Source organism: Lissotriton vulgaris, chromosome 7, assembly GCF_964263255.1.
Source record: "Lissotriton vulgaris chromosome 7, aLisVul1.2, whole genome shotgun sequence".
Lineage (NCBI taxonomy): Eukaryota > Metazoa > Chordata > Amphibia > Caudata > Salamandridae > Lissotriton > Lissotriton vulgaris.
The window spans coordinates 180,953,786-180,975,595 of NC_141695.1; the positions used below are offsets into that span (position 1 = coordinate 180,953,786).

A 21,810-nucleotide genomic window follows, 5' to 3' on the forward strand; every position below is an offset into this window, starting at 1 on the left:
ACCATAGTCAGAAATGCAGTTTATTCTAAAACATAACAGATCATTCCCTGAAAAATAACCCCCTCATTGAATTTCCACATTGACTGTTCTTTAACCAAGATGGTTGTATGAAAACTTTGAGCAGCCCTTAGCCCGTGCCGAAGGCACAGACACATCCATGGGATCAATGTTCCAGCTACAGAAGCTCACTTCTCTCAACTGAGATGCACTCTGTATTTGATCACCAATGTGTTGTCCTTACTGCAGCTTCAGTATTTTCAGTTGATTTGATTTCCAACAATTTAACATGTGCCAGAACCAGATCCCCAAAGGTATCAGACCCTTTTCCATGCAGTAACAAAGAATATACATCAGGCACAGGCAGAACGTGCTGAGTCTCACTCCACAGAATTCCACAGAGTTACCAAAAAGCTTCGCTACATTCAGCAAATTTCCGCAAGTAGGCAACGTTTTGCTCTGACAGCCACCCCTAGGTTTTACTATCCTAAAAGTGATAGATTTGCAACCCAAATATCACCTTGACATCTTCCACAACCATTGCGAATGGATTTGAGGCAGTAGTATCACGTTCTGCCTGTGAGTGTAAGTGTTCTAGGCCTCGTCTACAAATATCTCCAAGTTAACAACGGCTTCACTTTAACATCCGCAGTGTTTGCAGAACAAGTCACCGCTCAAGGCAGGATTCAGACGACTGTGATCACTTGATTACAGTGAGCCACTCTGAAAATACATAAATGATTTTTAAAGTACTGGTAAAGTCTAGTAAATTATTTGACTCTACCTTTTGTAAAGCTGGTCTAGTATTTCCTGTTTGCCTCCAGTCCATACAGCATCAACGATGTGCAACCTGCATGACGTTAATGAAAAGACAATGTCGCTCGATCCATCATTTCAAAGAAATACTATAAGTGTTATTGTTTGTCCTTGTGGTAAATTGTGGTCCTCTTGGACAAGCCCTGGAGATAGGCATATTCCCACACCCTGTCCCACGAATCTGAGTGATGGAGTGCCCTGCTTGTTCACGTTAATCTCTAGCACACTCCAAAAGTTAGTTTTCCTTAATCCCCTGGCCTCCACCAAAGGAATCAGATCAAATGCGCAAATTGAGCTCTCAAGGCTGATAACATACATTCCCCTCATGAAACAGACCCGCTGCTTATTTCGAAGCAGCTTGTTTGAGGTGATGAAGTTACTGTTTACTATGCCCTCTGCTCTCAAGACTGCGCTCCCATGGGTAACCTGAGTTTAAACCCGGGTAGGAATCTGGAAACTGTCCCATGACTCCCGTCACATGTGGGCGTGGTGCAAGAAGTGACAAGATTTTGCACCAAATTTCAGCAGAACCAACAACCCTCCCTGATGTATTTCCTCATGCCGCATCATTGTTATTTTAATATTGATAAAAAAATTAAATGCAAGGAGCATGCATGAGCAGGCCTCCAATGACCCAGGCAACACCGTTTGCATGTAGAAGTTGTTGATATCTGGAGTTTTTTTGCTAAACTCCATGTTCCAAGTGGTGCACGGAGTGGCAAAAAGTCAGTGAACTCTGCCGGCAGAGTGAAGTTCACTGCCCAGCCCCGAAATAGGAGAGGAGGAGGTGTGCAACAAACAAATAGTGTAATTAACAGATGATGGGGAAAATGTGTACCTCATTTTAGACCCTTAAGTTTAGGAGTGGAATAGGACTGGTGTAGTGGATGGAATAAGAATTTTTCCTGGGAGCTCAATTTCTATCCACAGAAAGGCATTTCAAAAGGTATACAGTCAAAATATCGAGTTTTTATTATCGATTTGCATTAATATCGATTACAAAATATCGAATGGACACAATATCGACTGGACAGAATATAGACTACAAAAATATCGAATAGGATAGCATTAATATTGAATTAAAAAATAAAGAATGGACATAATATCAACAGGACAGAATATAGACTACACAAATATAGAATAGTCAGATTATAGACTACAAAAATATCGAATTTGAGGTAAGTAAGTTAATATAAATTTTTAAAGTGTTTTTTATGTTAGTATATGTTTGAAAAGTGTATATTTACTTTATTTTTTATATAAATTATTTATTTTTATGGTATTTAATTTTTGCGTAATATAATTCTGTAGAGGGTTGTGTGTTTATAGGGGAATAGGGTGGGAAGTAATTTAATTATCATTTTTTAAATATGTTAATTTATTTATTGGTATTTATTTAGAAAAAAATGTTAATTCATTATTAATTGGTAATTAAGTAAAATATGATTGGTAATTATTTTTCATTAATTGATTAATTGACAATTATGATAATTTTAGTAATTTATTTTCTGTATCGGGTTGTGGGTTTATAGGGGAATAGGATGGGTGATTAGAAAGCCTTCTATAGCCTTCTTTAACTTTCACACTCGGCCTGCAGATACACGGAAATGTTTTCTCTGCAAATTCTCTGCAATGTCTGCTCAGTGCCTAAACATAAAATTTAAATCTGGGACTTGAATATGACCACCTTACTTGATTTGGGATTTATTACTGAGACCTGGCTAAAACCTCACTCGACCCCAGTTATTACAGGCCTGCTCCAGTGTTAAAGGCAAGGGAGTTTAACAACTGAGCAGAACTTTAATAGCCGGTATAGCCCAGCTACGAAGGGCTATAAGGCTATTAGAACATTCTGCCACTAGAGGGCAGACATACTGCATTAATCAAGAACCTATATGTATCCCTGAAAAAGCCCCCAACATCTGCACGTTAAAGAAGTTTGTCCCTCTCAATCTGAAGTCCACGCAAATAGCCTTAACATCTGTAAAATCTAGTACTCCTTCGGATCCCTTCCCAGCCAAGATAGCAGCTGTACTTTCTAATCAGCTGGCTCTGACTATATGCTTACTATTAAATCTTTCACTAAGCATGGGCATAAAACCAGCTGAATGGAAAGCTGCTCAGGTCATTCCTATTCGGAAGAAAACTAACCTTCCTGCTATAGATATATCTAACTATCAACCTATATCGCTTCTTCCCTGGATAAGTAAAATAATAGAAAGTCATATCAATAAACAACTGGTGGAGTACATGGATTCATCTCAGTCAGGTTTTCTACCAATGCATAGCACCGAAACTGCACTTCTAGCGGTTATGGACCATATTAGATGCTGCCTAGACAAAAATCAGCAGTGTGTGCTAGTGCTATTAGATTTGTCAGCCGCCTTTGATACAATATCTCACCCAAGATTGATACAGAGACTGGCAGAGATAGGCGTACAGGATACAGTGCTACAATGGTTCAGAACTTTTCTGTCCTACCATACTCACACCATCAACTTTGGACCATTTAAATAACTTAAAAATGGTAATCAATAAGGGAGTGTCCCAGGGCTCTTTTCTGAAAATATATATAAAACCTCCCTCACAGATAATATAAGAGCCTATGGGTTCATACCTCTTTCATTTTCAGACAACACTCAACTTTTATTGTCTTTCGAGAAAGATCTGTCCGCAATGAGAGGCCACTTTATGAACGGAATCAAAGCTATCACGACCTGGATTGCTATGAACTTTCTCTACTTAAACAGTGGTAAAACAGAAGTTATGCTCTTTGGTGCTGCACAGCAGTTATGGTCCCGGGTGGTGGCTATCTGAATTGGGAGTGCCACCAGCTCCCAAATCCTTAGTGAAAAACATGGGGAATACACTTAGACAAGAATATAACTATGAAAGATCAGTTGATGGTCACCACTGGCACCTGATTCCATGTTATGAAACTATTGCGCAGAGGTTTTCCTATGCTCCCTTTGGCAGTGCGCAAGGCCGTTGTCCAGGTACTGGTGAATAGTCACCTTGACTATGGCAATGCTCTTCTGGCTGCTGCAAATGAATCCCTTTTGGATGGACTCCAGGTAATTCAGAATATAGCGGCTCACCTAATTCATAATCTGCCGGCAAGATCTGCCTCAGTTCTTTTACTGCGCTCACTTTATTGGCTGCCAGTGAGGAACATAATTATTTTCAAAATCTGCTGCCTAGTGCACAAAGCATTTAATGGCAAGGGACCTAGGTATCTGATGGAGAGACTCATTCCCTACGACCATAAGGGCTCTCAGATCTATGAATAAGCCTTTACTCACTGTTCCACGAATCAAAAAAACTCGATCCGGAGGCCGAGCATTTTCGTTTCTCACTTCTTATCATTGGAACAAACTTCCAATTCACATGAGAGAATGCACTGTTGATCGTAACTTTAGGAAACTATTAAAAACCAAACTGTTTTTGTACCAAAGTCCACTGCCAACGTTTCTCTCTGCTGCACTGAGACATCCCTTAGGTGATGATTCATGTGCATTAGAAATAATCCTAATAATAATAATATTAATAATAATAATAAGTTAGCTCACGGCATCTCTGTAAATTTGATCTTCTAGTTACCAATAAAAGTCAACGCAAGATAGACTTAGGACATCATTTCAGTTTGAGGAGCATTGCCCACAATTATTCCGCACTGCTTTGGAGGTGGTACCTATCCACTGTCAAGTATGTTCTGCAGTGCATTTTTGGGATTGGCGTTGCCTTATAGTATAATTCTTCCACAGTATTTGGACCTCATTGGTGGATAATTCTCTGTTTCATTTTTAACCCTGTGATTGATGTCTGTTATTCATTAGTATGGTCACACTTGCCCTTCTATCTTTGCTTGGACTAACACATCATTGTTTGGCATTCTTCTTTTGAATGTTGGTGCTGCCTTATAGTAGTATGCAAATAACCATTTGTACTTCCTCTTTTTCAGGAGTATCAGCAGGTGCTATCACAGGAGTAGTGGTTGCCATCATTCTGCTTTTGGTGCTACTGGTGGGGGTGTCTCTTTATGTGACCAGAAAATCCAGGAAGAGGGGCAACTCAGGTGAGAGGAGGAAAGGAGGAAAAGTACTGGGGCATTCTCCACAGCAGGTGTCCAGACTCAGAGCATTATGATGTTAAGACAGCACTGTTTATGTGAGCTGTGACCCATCTCCCACAAGGAACAAACAATTGGATGCATATAGGTAAACTGGTAGCTGTAAGGAAGCTCCCTCTAATCCTTGGTAAATAAGCTTTGGGGCAAAACATTTTTAAAAATGCATGTGGCCCATGTTCTATAACTAGCCAAACAACATAGTGGTTAAGAAAATAATGTGATACAATTAATTCCATCACTGCCTTCCACATAGGATGGTATTGAAAGAATCTCATGCCAAGATGTTTTCCACTTTTTGCAGACAGCTGAAAGACCATAGCAGAACAAAAGTTGCAGGTTGATTTCTCTAAAATGTGTTCACCTCAGCACTTTCTGAAGCGAGAAAAATATGTCAGTAGGGCAAATCCTAGAATTTGGAATTGCTTCATGAGCGTAGATGCATTCGGATGCATTAAGTAACAGGGCTGCAGTAGCCTCGTAAGTCTGATATTCTGAGTAAAATATAAACTTCCAGTAGCAACAAAAATCTGTCATTAGATTCTTCAGTGTTCTACTGCAGGTTCCATGTACTTTTCCAATTACCAACTAAAGAACTAACATTCATAGGAAAGGCTTTTATGGTCGCAAAATGTGATATCGCTGCTCGATGGAGGTCCCCTTCTCCTCCCACTCTCTCACAGTCATCAACATGCTGGATGGTGCACTGCTGGAGAAACCGGTTTACGGGGCCAGGGGCTGTCCACTTAAACATGACTGAGTATGGGGGAAGTGTGTGGGCCGATAAATATAAAATACTCCTGGAGGGCGTGTGTGCTGCTGTTTTGCTGATTTGTGATGATGTACTGTATCAACTGAATACCAGTGCCTTGCAATCTCACTATGGAGTTCTATCTTCTGAGCAAAATATGTCTCGTATTATTCTTACTTTGTTTTGAACAAAATCAATAAAATGTTTTTCTGAAAAAAAAATCTGTATTTTTGACAAAGTGTGCTACCTCTGGATGCCATCTTAATACAATCAAAGCTTGTGAAAAAATTGCCTCTATTGTGTTGTCAACCCCAATTGTTAAGACTGATGCTGCAGGATTTTTGGACTTTGTACACTAGACACTGCTAACCAGGTCCTGGTGCATCTGTTCTAAACCCTAAAACATGTTGACATTGGCTAAAACCCTAACTGGCATATTTGACTTTACTATAACACCATAATATATGGTGTTGAATGTACATCCATGTCAGCTTAATTTAAATGTCACATATAGATTAAAGACAAACTGTGCCATCCACTAGTGTGACAAGAAGCACATGATTCCAGGCCTACCTCTGTAGCCTGTCTGCTACAGTTTAAAACTGTAGCCCAGCCTGACAGAACAAACAACGTTTAAATATTAATAAGCAAACATATGAAGGCCTTGAATAACCACGAGCCAGGGTGCTTGATATTTGAAAGCAAAACATGTAGTGGGAAGGGGTACCCCTGGAATCTTTTAAACTATATTTAGAGAGGGGGCAGGAGTCACCCCCTTCCACAGGCTTGTTCCAATCATAAACATGGCAACCTTGGGTTCCTTCTTCAAAAATCTATGAACCTTTGGAAACACAGAAGAAGTACTGCACCTGCTGTTTGTCCTGAAGGAATGGACTATCTACTCCCAGGTATATTCCCAGAGTTTTACTGCAGCTTCACCAAATTGGTTTAATGAACAATTCGAATACTAAGATACCAATTTTATAACAAAGATATGGCACATCTGAATGCCACCTTGATGGAACCAAAGCTGTAAAATTAACCCCTTTGCTGCGCCGGCAATTCTGCTGCAGCGCTAGGGTGGAGGGGGGGCACGTGGTGCTCCAATGCTTGTGACGGAACCGCTCTGTCACGAGCCTCAGCGCGCTGTGCTTGTGACGGAGCGGTTCTGTCACGGCCCCGCCCGCTTAATAGAACGCACCGCGCAGGTGCGAAATCAGCACCGCGCAGGCGGGTCGATCGGGCCGTGACAGAACCGCTCCGTCGCCAGCACAGCACGACCGATTGTTGATTACAGATAATTGTACAAATCATTATCTGTAATCAACAACTACAAACTCAGGTCTACATGAAGACCACAGATCGCAATTCGAGCTTGTTGTTCCAAAGCTTTCATCCTGAAACTTTAAAAAAACATCTGTTAACATCCCAATTCATTTAATTGAAAAGAATAACTTCTGAAGCGCATCTATTGGAAAAATAATGGAAAGAGCCAGAAAATCAATATTTAGCTCGTGGATATCCTAAGGAGATTCTAGTCGAATCACTGAAAAAAGTGGAAAAATATCCAAGAGAGAGGTTACTAACACCATCAGTACAAATTAAAGATCAACAAAAAACAGTATGTGTATTAAAATATTCGACAGCTCCCAACAAAATCAAGAAAATCATCAACCAGCATTGGATGCTCATTAAAGATGAACCAAATCTGCATAATCTGTACAGTGAGCAACTCACCTTCGCTTTTAAAAGATCAAGGAATATGAAGGAAGTGTTAACCACTAGAAAAGTTGAAAAGGTCCAACACAAAGGAATGTCTAAATGTTTGAACTGCATACATTGCAATAATGTAATCATTGGAAACAAATTCATGCATCCCACAAAAGGCTATCAGATTAACTTAAAACACAATGGCACCTGTGATTCCAAAAATGCAATTTATGCTATCAAATGCCAGTGCGGCAAAATATATGTTTGCCAAACAGAAAGGAAGATAAAAGTAAGAATCTCAGAGCACAAAAGCAACATACGTACGAAGAACACTAAATCCGTTGTGGCCACTCATTGGCTTGAAAACAATCACCAAATAGCGCAATTTAAGTTTAGCATACTGGCGATATTACCACAGCGCTGTGACATGGACCCTGTGAAACAACGTTTACAGGCAGAATTTTTCTGGATCAAAAAACTCAATGCCCTACAACCGACAGGGTTAAATGACAGAATCGAATTTTCATGTTTTCTATGAGAAATAGGCACAACTATGAACTTTGGGGTCCTCTCCATCCTCCAGACTACTGATTTGATTTTGTATCACATTGTATTTACTGCTGGTTTCAATTTCACTTATGACAACAGTGTTGAAACAATGAATAGCATTGTATTTATTTTTCGTTTATTTAGCAATACTGCTGATTACTTATGAGTTGTCATCCACGACGATGTACGATTTCGTAGTAATAGATGCTACATTCACTGTAGTTAATTTAATCTTTTTCACGTAATACACACAAAACCTCGACTAATCTTAACTTATCATGTCTGCCACACATATGTGTGACATTAAAATTGCAACATCGTGTTTGCGCCACATAGAGAGTTCATTCCATCACCCTATACCGGCGTTTATTTATTTGTTTATTTATTTGGTCTACATCACGTGCGCGAGACCATCGACCTATCACGACGCGCCATCCGAATCCTCAGGTTTCACTACCGTTCCCTCCCACGCGTCATTTACCGGTTTGTTTGCCGGTTTTAATTTTTTGTTTAATTATCATTTTATCAATCCCCTCATAACTGACAGCCTGAAGGGTGTGTACACTTTAGATTATATTACCGATCGACATTTGTTCGATCGTTCATTTCTCCCGCGAAACAAACACCACGTGATCATTGAACTAAGCTATAATATCCCCAATGATAGGTCCACTCTCATTCAGACTCGTTCAGTGTTATCAACGCCGCGAGCCTTGCGTGTTACTCTCTAAGTAAGTAGAGAATGTATGTTGTATTTGTTCTTGCAATTTTGAACCTTTAAGCACATAGTGCGTTATTCTTTGACTACAATTGTCCGTTTATCGCATATGTTCGTTGCACCATGCCAGTCTCTGACACGCCATTGCTATCGTGCTTTATGCAATCCTTTTCATGGTTTTGAAACGCTATTGACATTTTTTCATGTGTAACACAAATGTATATTGATAAAACTGCTATTTACCCTACATATTTTCGAATGTAGTACCCTCTGAAAGCATTTCATTATAATTTGTTTATAGTTTGTTTTTGCTGACTGCTAAGGTCCAGTATGTTTCCATTGTTACAGGCCCCTGACGAAGGGTTATTCTTTTAACCCAAAATGCAATGGGCATGAAGTAATGCTTGGAAATGATTTATCCACAGATATGGAATAATGAAAATATTTGAAAATGAACTAAAATAAAAATAAAAATACATGATGATTACAAGATGTATCTGATTGACTTTATTGAAAGAAGACGATAAAGTGATATTTAAATGAGTGAAGAAACCCCCTGGTTTCATGTCAAATGAGCGCGTCCTTAGTGATTTGTACATCACACATTCTTCGAATTACGTAAGGCACTGCTAGGCACAGTGTGACAAGGATAGCGCCACCGTTAACCTACATAAAATTATTTTGAATTGAGCGAGTGCACGGAGATATCAGCCATTGCAACTCACATAAATACATACCTAGAGTTTGGGAAGCAATGCTGGTTTTGCGAAATTTGCATTTAAAGAGATGCTGAGGTAGGTTTGAATAGTTAAAAACATAGGTATATCTGGATGGTTGGAACTGTAAATTAAAACAAATAAAGCAATCTGGTTCGCCAAGAGAGCTTTTTTCGCCTGGAAGCAGCTCAGTCCTGCTCTGTTGTTTCCTTTGGGACTTAGCATGGGGTATTCTACTTTTGAGACCATCCTCAGTGTTTGGGACCCACTTGAGGGATCAACACAAAAGGAGCTAAGGCAAATGAATTGTGTATTTACAAAGAATTGTACAGATTTATCAAACTGTGCCAAGGTTAATAAAAATCCAAAATGCTTTTGCTATGGAATCTCTGATCTAATTAAACTATAAATGGAGGGGTCCCAGAACTTTTGTTTTCTATGCTAATTTAACAAAACGATAGACCTTTAAACACAAACTGTGCTTTTTGTGATTTTTTTGTAAATCTGTTCAGCCATTGTTGAGAAATTAGCCTTTACAGAAGTGCTGGATGGGGTTATAAGTTTAGGGATAGTTGGAACATCGGTCCCACAAGACCTTCCTTCCCCTAACTGAGCCATTCAGTGTATTGTCATTCAGTGCCTTGCTGGAGTAGTATAAGTCCACCCAAAACTGAGGTTTGGGGGTTTATTGCTGTCCCTGAACCTCTGACAGTATTTCCCAGGGGTCAGCCACATTTGGCAACAAGCATAGCTTTCAAGGGGGCGTACCACATCTGGTCATCTACCAGGCATTTTCAAAATTGTAATTTGAAATCCTACATTAATAATAGAGAGGATTTTTAATTACAATTTCAAAGATATAAAATATGAAATGCTTTTCTGCCCCCAATCAAAAGGTAGCGCTTATTAAATGCAATAAGTCAGCCTTATGTTATCCTCCAGGACAGGTATGCCTCACAATAGTGAAAAATGAATTTAGGAGTTTTTCATTACCAGGATGTGTTAAACTTAAAAGTGCATGTCCAACCTTTTAACTAAAATGCACCCTGCCCTATTGGTTACCTAGGTCCTATCCTGGAGTGACATATATACAATAAAAGAGGAATGTACTCTTTGGCAAGGGGGATATATCATCAAGTCAAACTGGCAGTTTAAAAATGCATTCAGGCTGCAGTGGCAAGCCTTGGGTCATGTTTTAAGGGGCTTTTTAAATGAGTGAGGCACTAAGTGCTGCAGTCCCAGCAGTAACACGTAATTTACACTCCTCAGGTATATGGTATACCACTCTAAAGGGGACGTATAAGTAAATTAAATAGGCCAATCAGGTGTAAACCAATTTGACCATGTTCAAAGGAGAGAGGACTAGAACTTTAACACTGGTTAACAGTGGCAAAGTGCACAGAGTCGTAAGGCCAACAAAAAATAATTCAACCAGAAAGTGGAGGGTAGCAGCAAAATGGGGTAACCCTGCAAAGAGGGTCAGGTCCACAGTGAGTCAGCCCCACTGAACTGTTCTATATATCTTCTCAACAATCCATATATGCTAGAAACACCATCTGAACAGTGCTTTATGGGCTGGTATATCTAGGGAAAACCTTCAGTGCTAATTATCCTGCCTAACCCTCTAGGAAATGCCAGTTACATTAATGTCTGGTGTTTTCATTGCAGCCTATCTAGTCAGCAGCCCCATGCTTTTCTATAGGCTACAGCACCTTTGCTATAAATTACTGGATAGTATAGCAGGCAACTCTATAGATTTTAGATAGAACATCACCAGGCTGATGATGGTTGGGCCTCCACCCCCCAAGTAGTTCGACAACACATCAAATATTAAATGAAGCTGGTTGCTTTATGAATGATAATCAACATTTATCCACTGGGGGATTAACCACATTCTTTGTTTCTTAAAGGTAACGGAAACATGAACAAGGCATCAAATGACATCACAGCTGATTCTACATATCAGGTGAGTCCTGTTAGGGTGTTTAAAATACACGTATTGTGAGAATTATACCTTGACAATAAAGAAACCACTTCTATCATGGATTATGAACTGTATGTTTCACTTATTATCTTCATATTTGTAGTTAATCCTCTCTACCCTGCACCAATTAACTTTTGTAGCAGCTCATACAGCAAAAAGGTTCAGAAACAAATTAACAAAATACATTCGTAAATAGTAGCTTTACATTTCTCTATAGCAAAACACCATTAGTAATACACTAATTTAGTAAATGGAATACTACTTTTAATTTAATCTCAAAACATGATTTTAAATTGTAATTTGTTGAATGGTGATTGAGAGACCTAAGCAGTAAGCCCCATTTAAGATGGCAAACCAATCAACATTTAGAGAAACAAAAAAATCTTTTGAGATGCATAAGGAGAGACAAACTATAGGAGGAATTTATAGACTTGCCAATTTTGGGATTGTTCAATGCTGATAGACCAAAACAAAAGATGCCAGAGCACCCACAAGCTTATAAACAGTAGACATCAAGTGAAACTTTAAGAAAGTGAATTATTATTTGGGGTGGTTGTTAGTCCACCACAAGTAATAAAGTCACTAACCAGTCAACGATTTCAAAAATGTAAACCTGATTTCAACCCTTGATAGCTGTGTCACTGAGCAGACAGATTACACTTAGAAAACATGTGTAAAGCATTTAGAGTTACCAAATAGTTAAAAAATCAAAGAAGCAACAGAGTAACATCTCACTCCAATTCATGTGGGGGTTGGTCAACTTGTATGTTTGAGGATGGCCCACACTTGGAACATACATAGGAGGGCAGGCAGCTATGCGGCTTATTAAACATGCATGCGCCACCGCACACGATGGGCATGATTGATGTCCAACAGGATCTATTGGTTCACCCCACATTGAAAGACAGAGGATGTGCCCCTTTTATTGATTATATTTTTGTTTCTACCTCCCTTAGAAATTGTGTGTCCAGGTTTATTATCAGACACAGTGCTTTTAGCGATCACAACCCCTGCGCCTTATCCCTGGTGGATGTCTGTAACCGCTATGATCCGCCTGGAATGGGAGTGGGGGAAGTCAGGGCCACGGACCAGGGCAGGAGGCTGCGTTGGTCAGAGGTTAACAGGGACACGTCTTATAAATGACTTCTAAAAAAAGGTGGACATGTCATTTTAAGGTGTCTAGACCTGGAAGTGGAAGGGGCAGACTGAGTTGAAGTTTTCAAACTTGTTGCCCAAATAGTTTATACCTTGCTGAGAGCTCCTGTGCCCAGTGTCAAAAGAGATAACCCAAGATAGTTTGACCCACAATGTTCCTGCGCTCTTAGAGAGCTGAAAGACACCTTAAAAACCTCCCCAAAAGATAGGGATTGGGTGTCTGTTTGCCAAAAAAACTATAAGTTAGCTGTCAAGGGACGCAAATGTCAATTACACAAGCAAGCTTGGGATGACCTGACAGAGGCAATAACAATAAAAGACTCAACCGCTTTCTGGAGAGTTATTAATAATTCTTGCTGTCAAGATTCAAGTAAACCCGGGCTGAGTAATAACATCCTGCCGGAGCAGTGGTATGAGCCCTTCTCAGGGCTGTATAATCACAATCCAAGTACGAGTCAACCTCAGGTGTGTAACGGGGAACGGGGCATACTTCCACCGAGATTCTCATTGAGTGAGGTCAAAACTGGAATTGAGGGACTAACTAGGATCAAGGCGCCTGGCCCAGATGGGATCCCACCTGATCTTTTTATAAATAATGTGGATCTCGGGGCTCCAATCCTGACTAGGGTCATAACTGCAGCAGTGGACACACTAATGCCAGCATCCTGGTCCACAGCCACGATTGTCCCCATTTTCAAAAAGGGTGATAATGATAATCTAAAATGTTACTGCCCGATCTCTCTCATTGACTTATCAGCAAAGGGACTAGGGCGGGTGGTTTTAAGTAGGCTGATGGACTGGGTTGATGAGCACCAAGTTATAACTGATGTTCAATTTGGATTTAGGCCAGGGAAATCTACCATAGACCAATGCCTCAAGCTATACCTTATTTTAGCCAAATACACAGTTGTCAGTTCAGGGACAATGTATTTGGCATTCATGGTCCTAACTGCAGCTTTCGACAGAGTCAATAGAGGGAAATTGTGGGCAATAATAGGCGGGCTTGGCATGGATCCCGGGCTTATTAACATCTTAAAAACTTTGCATCTGAAAACCACTGCTACTGTTAGATACAGTCAGGCTGGAAATAAAACAGAACCCTTCATGTGCTCTAGTGGTGTCAGACAGGGTTGCATATTAGCTCCCTTTATGTTTACGCTATACATAAATGGTCTTGAACACACACTAAGCACTTTTCAGGTGGACACCCCAGGGATAGGTACCCGTGGAATTCCAGTTCTGCTTTATGCAGACGACGCAGTACCCCTTGCATGCACCCCAAAAGGTCTGCAGATCCTAATAGATGGGTTTGTATCTTTTATGGAGAACCTGCATTTGTCTCCCAATTTGACAAAATTCTATGTTACAGAAGTTGGCAAAACGCCAAGGAAATCCTATAATTGTGCAATTGGATCATACTGTTTGGGTAAGGTACAGTCCTTTTTGTATCTGGGAATTTTATTTGATGGGCGATTCAATTTTAAATATTTATTAGAAGAGAAGTGCCGACCCCTTGGCAAAATGTAATGGATCAATGAATAAATTTGCACAAAGGCTAGTACTGTGGTCCCCAGAGAAGATCTTGAAACTGTACAGCTCTATGTGTTGCGCTAAAGTGCTGTATGGCAGTGAGGTGTGGGGATTCATCGAGGCAAATCAATTACAAAAAGAGGAGAACAAGTATTTTAGGCGCAAGCTAAAAGTCCCTCACAGTACGCCAGCCCACATTGTACATGAAGAACTGGGTGTCTGTTACATTATGGATAGATTGGCTGTTAACCCCTAGTCTGCTGGATGAATATGTTCAAATGATGAGGAGGCGGCACTAAGCAGGCAGGATTACATTTGTGAAGGGGTCCTTTGAGAAAATTGGATGTGCAGGCCTATTAAAATAAGCACGCAGGATAAGGCATTGGTTAAGGACCGGTTCTTTAAGTATTTAGTGATGCTCTGGGGAGATAGAGAGTTGTCTAAACTGTCGGTAACAGAACACTTAGTAGTCAGGTCCACCAAGGGCATTGAACCATACCTGTCCTGTATAAGTAGTGCTCATGATAGATTTTTAATGACTTGGTTCAGGCTCAACCTGTTGCACCACGTCTTAGCAGAGCCGGCAGGTTTTTACGCGGCCCTCAGAGATGAAGGGGCGCTGTGGCTGTGACAATAAGTCTCTTCAGGACACCCTTCACTTTGTTTTACTTTGCCAATTTTATCTTCATCCCAGAATACTTTTTCTGAAGGGTATTTTTTTTTTTAGTTCAAAGAAAAATTTATTAAGATAACTGAATAATGGCAACATAATATACAAAGAGAAAACAACAGGAATAGCATGATTCTGAAGGGTATTTTTAACAAAGCCAGATTTAAACAAGCCCGGATGGCACTTTCATTTTTAAAATTGGCCCCAGAGGATTTTACACTTTTCTGTATCATTAACTTTTTAAGGGCTGCATTTAGACTAAGGACCTAAGGACCACAAGGGGTATCGTCAACTAAGCATTTAGGTGAGGTGGACTGATTAGGGACATTTTATGTTATATGTGATGTGTTTCTATTGATAAACTGTCACTTTTATGGTATTTTCAAATGCAAAATAAAGAATGTAATAATAATATTAATAAACCAAGTAAGGGGAACCAGAGATATGATTTTTTTTAAAGATTTAGGTAAAACTAGTGGAGAAAGGCACAAAGCAGAAATGGTAGTCGGTGGCCATGGTAGACTGGGACAAATATGCAATTTGTGGCCAACCAGGAGGGAACCCAGGTTGAATACTCCAATTATGTTTGTCTCAGTCAGAATCTGGAAGTCAAAGGATTTTAAAAAGCCTAAACCAAAAAGAAGAAAACCTCTTCTCTTCCCGAGACAAAGTTGTAATTCAGTACGATGTAGTGGAACTGCTGGTCAGAAACATTTTGAGGCCTGTCCCCTTGAAGTTCAGGAAAGTTTCAAACTACTTTTAGTTCCCAAACAATTACAGGAATACACATGTGAGGTCCCCAGGACCTCAATGTGGGACACTTAGAGATTCTCAGGGTGTCAGATAGAGGCCACCATCATAGGTCAGTCCACGTTCCACTTGCCACTTGCCAGCTGGGAATTCCCAGAAGTGGGCCTCTGGTAGTATGTTGTGTCCCTGGTGCCACACGAGATGTCAGCCAGCTGCTTCTTGGAGTGTGCATCTTTTTCCGGAGCAAAAGGGAAGCAGGTGCAGTCCTTCTAGGCTCCACTCAAGCGATTTATAGTAGGTCCAATTCTCTTCTGTTCTTCTGCATCATCAGGAAGTGCTCTATGGAGGTGAGTTAGTAGGCCACATTTATGATTGGCATCAGCTAGTGGATGGGGGTGACAATGGGCACTGCCTAATCAATTAAGTAAAGGCTTTCACGGGCAACACTAAACATTGCCTCTGAAGGATGGAGTTGTGTAGAAGAGTAGACTACGGAAATCACTAGTATCCCCCCAGAAATAACACCCAGTTTGAGGCTGGAATGTACCCACAACAAACCAACAGACAGAGGTCTGGTTAGAAAAAAGCAGGGTCCCTAAGCACTAGACATGGAATAAACAAGGGGGGCATATTACCAAGCATAAGCGAAAAATATCGCTAAGCTTGGTTAGCGGCCAAAATTATATAGCCTAGCTTAGCCTATTTTTATGACTTAGGAGCCTTGATATTATCAAGGTTTATCTCCTAAGCGATAAAAATCGGCTGAAATGCATGAATATCGCTGAAAAGTCAGTGATATTCATGCATTACCGAGCAAATGCTCTTAGCCATGTTATATAGGGGATAGATATGTTAGCGACTGTTTCCAGTCGCTAACATCTTGGCACGCCCACTTTGCATGTCATTAGCGATAATTATCGGTGACATGCAAAGTGGGCCCCTAAATGCCGGATATCGCCTATTAGCTGTCGCTAACTGGTGTTAGCGACAGCTAGGTAATAGGGCGATTGAGTTATCGCCGCTTTAGCAGGAAAAATTCCCACTAAAGCTTCGATAAGGCCCTTGGTAATATGCCCCAAGATTTGTTCTAGTATCCTCTTTGCTCCCTTTCAAATTAGACTCCAGAAACATCATGCAAGCAACCCTAACTTTTTAAAATGTGCTTTTTCTTCCTATGTATTAAAAAAACAACTTAATAACTCTTAAAATTGTTTAATTCTTTTTCTATATGGCAAATTCACAAAACACAATATTAGTATTTTACACTGTACTCTGATTTTTAACATAGGACAAACAGGCCTGCAAAGTGAAAATACCTTTTTAAGACCATGTCACTGTAGGAACATAGGGGGTCATTATGATTGCGGAAGCACCTTCGCCGTCACCAAGCGTATTACCTATCACCAAATTAGGATGGTGGTGAGTACCGCAGAGGATGCAAAGTCCTTCCGCCGCTTCACCGCCAAAGTCAATCGCACCGATTGCCTGGTGGACAGTGCAGGGCCATTATGGGGTGGCGGTGCCTTGCAGGCACCACCTACTAAATTACGATGTGGGTGGGAAAAGGCCACCATGGGAAAGCTGGCAGGGATTGGGCTTGTTTGGGGGGTGGGGGTCGGTGCACTAGGGGGTACCCATGGTACCCCCTGCATTATCATGCACCAAGTGACCGGTACCGTGTGGTGCTTTTCATAGAGTTCAGAGAAATGCAGTGCAGGCACTTTTGACATTGCGTACGGTGCTGCAGCCACCAGCACTGCCCGAAATGTTAAAAGCCCTGGATGCGTCCACCAATATTGTGGGGGCATTCTAATCACAGTGATGGGGCAGCCGCATGTCTGGCGGGCGTTCCCAAGCACCTCTATGATGTCACCCTGCCCGCCCGCCATCATAATCAGCCCCATAGTAACATTAATTTTCAACTTGTCCCGCCTTTAAATACCATGCACTCTACCCTTTTGGTTGAAAGACCCATATAGGTGCAACTTACTAATAGTAAAAGGGAGGTTATTACCTGTTAAAAATGGGCTATTTTCAGTGGCTGTACAGCAGGCTTAAGCTACATCAGTCAAGCTACAATGAATCCACCTATGGAAGACACAGGAAGCACTGCAACCCAGAAATTACATTTAACACCTATGCCATGGATGCAGTTTCAACACCATACACTGTGGCATTATAGAAGAGTTTAAATATGCCAATCAGGAATTTGACCTCAGTCTGCAGTGTCTAAAACCAGCAATAACATTAAGCAAAACATGAGTGTGACCACTTAAAAAGGGGCATATTTTCCCATAAACTAAACACTCAAATAACATTGGAAGCATAGTAATTAATGAGAGGTGTCCTGAGGCAAAGGAAGTTCACACTGAATCTCTGTGTTTGGATTATCCCACTCAGCCATTGCTGAATGTGTCATTCACATTGTTGATCAGTCCTAAATAGAGACTTTGAGAATTGTAACTATCAGTCAGGATACACCAGGTGTTTTCGATTTACAATCATTTAGCAGGTTCAATAGTAAAGCTTTTGTATCAGTTTGCATGAGCAAGAAGGTTAGAAAGTTCAGTTTCTGAACAAAAGCAGCCCCCATTTACATTGGCCCTCCCAGGAACTGGTGTGTATGGGACAAATGCTGAGATCAGAGAAATCTGGATAATGTTCTCAGTATAATGCTTAAGAGCAGATACAAATATAATGGCAAAACATTGCACGGTTCCCACACAGTGTAATAAAAAAATATCATTATAGCTGGCATGTATTTAAATCTATGGCTTAGGGTGTCATTTTACTTCCTCAGGTTGCAGTAGTGGTACACGAAGCTTCCTGTCATCTATAAGTAACTCAAGGCACCTTCTTTATTCCTGTAGTAGGTTGTCCTGTGCTTTAATGTGATCTTTAATCCTTATTACAAGTTGCCAGCTATTTAGTGTAGGGATATCAGGAGAAGGGATGTCAATATTCTTATACGTATTGCTGCTTCAAATAAGGAGCATTACAAATAGTTTCAAGGGGAATGAAGACAAACATGTGAAAAAGATGTTGCCACGTAATTAGCAGCATACAGGTTTCCTTTCCTATCAATGTGGTAAATGGGAGTGGCTGGAGTGCTATGGGTCAAGTAGTTGCTGGGGTAAGGGTACACTAGAGCATGGCAACGATGGAGGGACCGTTAGCTCAGTGCTTAATTCTAGCCAATGGTTTCCGGTGCTCGGCACTGACACTTAATTGTCAACACCAGTGCTCATTACAGTCTGCCACATGGTGGTGCTGTGTGTCTAATTTACAGATAAGCACAACAACAGTTGTTTATTAATTGAATATAGATTACGAATGGCTTATACCTGCCACCCAAGTCATTCTTATAGCTTTGGGGTCCTGGAATAGTCTGAATTGTCACTCATGTAATTGTGTTGGTACTCTCATTGGCAGTGCTGGCAGGAGCAATGGATAGTGCAAGTGTTTGTGGGCTCCTGATGAGGGCCCTGGCGCTTATGTTTTTTCTCCAAATTAAGCACTGCAATAGCTCCTTCCTCTAGTGCGCATCAGGAAGGCAGGTAGAGGCACTCAGAGTCTGGCTGCTCCACTCCTCACAGCCCGTGCCTGAGGGTTCACATGAAATAGATCCAATATGGAGAAAGAACTGTTGTTCTTGTAACCTGTGCTGAAATAAGGAAACCTGACCAATATAGAAGGAGAGATTTTTATTTGTGATGGACTAATCAAAGCATGCCTCTGGGGGAGAAAGCATGAGAAGCTGATGTACTAAGTTAGTAAGTATACAAGAATTGGTAACCGTGGCACTCCTTGGATATGTTGAACAGGGTAAATAGATAATCACAGGGTAATAGTCTTTTAGGCGCTCAGGGAAACACCTTCTGGTTCCAAACAGGTGTGAACGACAAATGAGAAAATGGGAAGTCTTACGACAGGTAAGAACTGCCATGAGCACTCTTCATGCACTGCATAGTGCGTGGCTATAGGTTAACTTGAAGTAAATAACGTAATATTAAGCATTTCATGAATGTTTATTCATCCAAGTGTTTTTGAAGAGGTCCAAAAAATGATATTCAATAGTACATATTTCTTCATATGATTAAACTTCTGATAGAAAATCCATAGTAATTCATAGCAAATGATCAACATAGGATGACATGGAAACCCCAATGCATTTCGTGCTAGGATAGCACTTCTTCAGGGGGATATATTTCCGTCACCAAGAACGGGCATGTTAGGTCCAAAAAACGATAGTCTTCCGGGTTTCAGACTCGGACCTACCATTGCGAGCCCACCGCGATACATGCCCGTTCTTGGTGACGGAAATATATCCCCCTGAAGAAGTGCTATCCTAGCACGAAATGCATTGGGGTTTCCATTTCAACCTATGTTGATCATTTGCTATGAATTACTATGGATTTTTGAACAGAAGTTTAATCATATGAAGAAATATGTACTATTGAATATCGTTTTTTGGACCTATTCAAAAACACTTGGATGAATAAACATTCATGAAATGCTTAATATTACGTTATTTACTTCAAGTTAACCTATAGCCACGCACTATGCAGTGTATGAAGAGTGCTCAGGGCAGTTCTTACCTGTCGTAAGACTTCCCATTTTCTAAGTTAGTAAGTAAACATATGGTTTACAGAAAAAAAGTTGTGGAACATGGATAGGTTTATGGGTGATGTAGTAGGTTCTTAGATACATGAACGTATCAGTTAATGTATGAGAGATTGAGCTCTGGCTTCATAAGAGGAAGCTATCACACTGTACAGTGAGATGACTGCCCCTCATCACAATAGCTTCGGCCTTCCTTGTGTTCATTCATCAACCTTTTCATTAATACAGTACATTGCAAATAGGTGAGTGCAGTACACCTCCTCATAAAATTCAGTGTTATTACGACTCTGAATTCTAATATGTGCACTTAACCACATAAGCTATTGTTTTTACCTAAATAGTCACATAAATAATTTATGTGGCTCCCATCTAATACAGCAAAATATGGAGCAAACATAAGTGCGCAGGCCCACTTTGAATGTAGAGATAAGGTGATAGGAGAGGCGGACTTTTGTATGTGGACAATCTTAGGAAAGTGTGGGCCTTGTTGACACGTACAGTGTGATCGTAGGCTGAATTGATGTGGTGGAGAGCTATTGGCACATACTTGTTCTCATTGGCAGGTCAGGGAGAGCAAAAAAATGAATGAGCCATGGGAATACACAAATAAATATTATATTCTATTAGGAAAAAACTGAAAATTGTGCATAGATTGAGAATCTTCCTTATAATAAATACTGTGGGCCTGATTCAAAAAGGACTTCCACATTCATGGTGGAGGGCCCACACTCGTGGTGGGGGACCCAAACTCGTGATCTCCATATTGAGAATATGCATGGTGGAGGCCCTGCAACAAGTACGTAGGTTATGAGTTATAGGTTGCAAAGGATCAGGTGATAAACAAGAAATGCAAAGTAGAAAACCTGCATTGAGAGCAATAAACTCTGGGTCATACAGAACATTGAAATTGGTCAGAAAATTCATTGTATACTAGAACAATAACGTTTTCTTTATTTCTCCAAAAATTTATACTTGTAAAGCAGGACCAAATAGTATTTGAATAAGAACTTACCCTTTCAGATGAATAATTGGATTGGCATTGATTATACCTTCTATCTTTCAGGAACTTCAACAGCGGCAGTCAGACACTTACAGTGAACTAAAGAGAAATGGAAAGTGAATACTTGAAAAATTTCACATCTCCAACAGTGCACCAGATGTTCAAAGGGGAATTTGTTCCCAAGGGGAATTCGCCTTTGTGAATTGTGGCAGTATCATTGTGTTATGTTCTTGGGTTATGCCCATGTAGCGAAGCTGCTTATTTTTTACATTGTCCTTTTTTCACAATAACATTTCTGCTCTAAACCTTTGCACACATTTGCATGCTTGACAATGTTGTGTTAGTTTCTCTTAAACTACTTATCTAGCTTCCACAGCGTTATCACAATGCCTCGAACATCATGTCCATGGTCTCTTTGTGCACTATGTACAAATGTTGTTCTATCTTAATCCACGGGGCACCAGAGCTATCCATAATATTGCTAATCTACAAAGTGTATCACAAGGCTGCTTTCTATTATAAATAATGAGCATTCTGATATATTAGCAGAGGAGGCACTTCAGCTGACACCGAGGGTCCCTGCATGCTGTGACTTCAGCATGCCACAGTCTGACATCTCGTCAAGGGTGTCCAGTTTGTGACCAAGATGAGTTCCTTCATTCTCTCCTGCCAGGTAATGGGGCTAAATCATCCCTAGGGCAGTTTCATTGCTCTG

General features: G+C 40.5%; 1 protein-coding gene across 1 annotated transcript in view; it reads left to right on the top strand.

The window, feature by feature from the left end:
- LOC147701141 (sialic acid-binding Ig-like lectin 13) overlaps positions 1 to 21,450 on the top strand; it is a 148,591-nt gene extending 127,141 nt beyond the window's left edge. Inside the window, exons 5-6 of the mRNA XM_086929307.1 lie at positions 4,775 to 4,888; positions 21,159 to 21,450. Coding sequence (XP_086785433.1) covers positions 4,775 to 4,888; positions 21,159 to 21,193 — 149 coding nt within the window. The 3' untranslated portion in view covers positions 21,194 to 21,450. The remainder of the gene's footprint in view (positions 1 to 4,774; positions 4,889 to 21,158) is intronic.
- Positions 21,451 to 21,810: the final 360 nt, after the last annotated feature.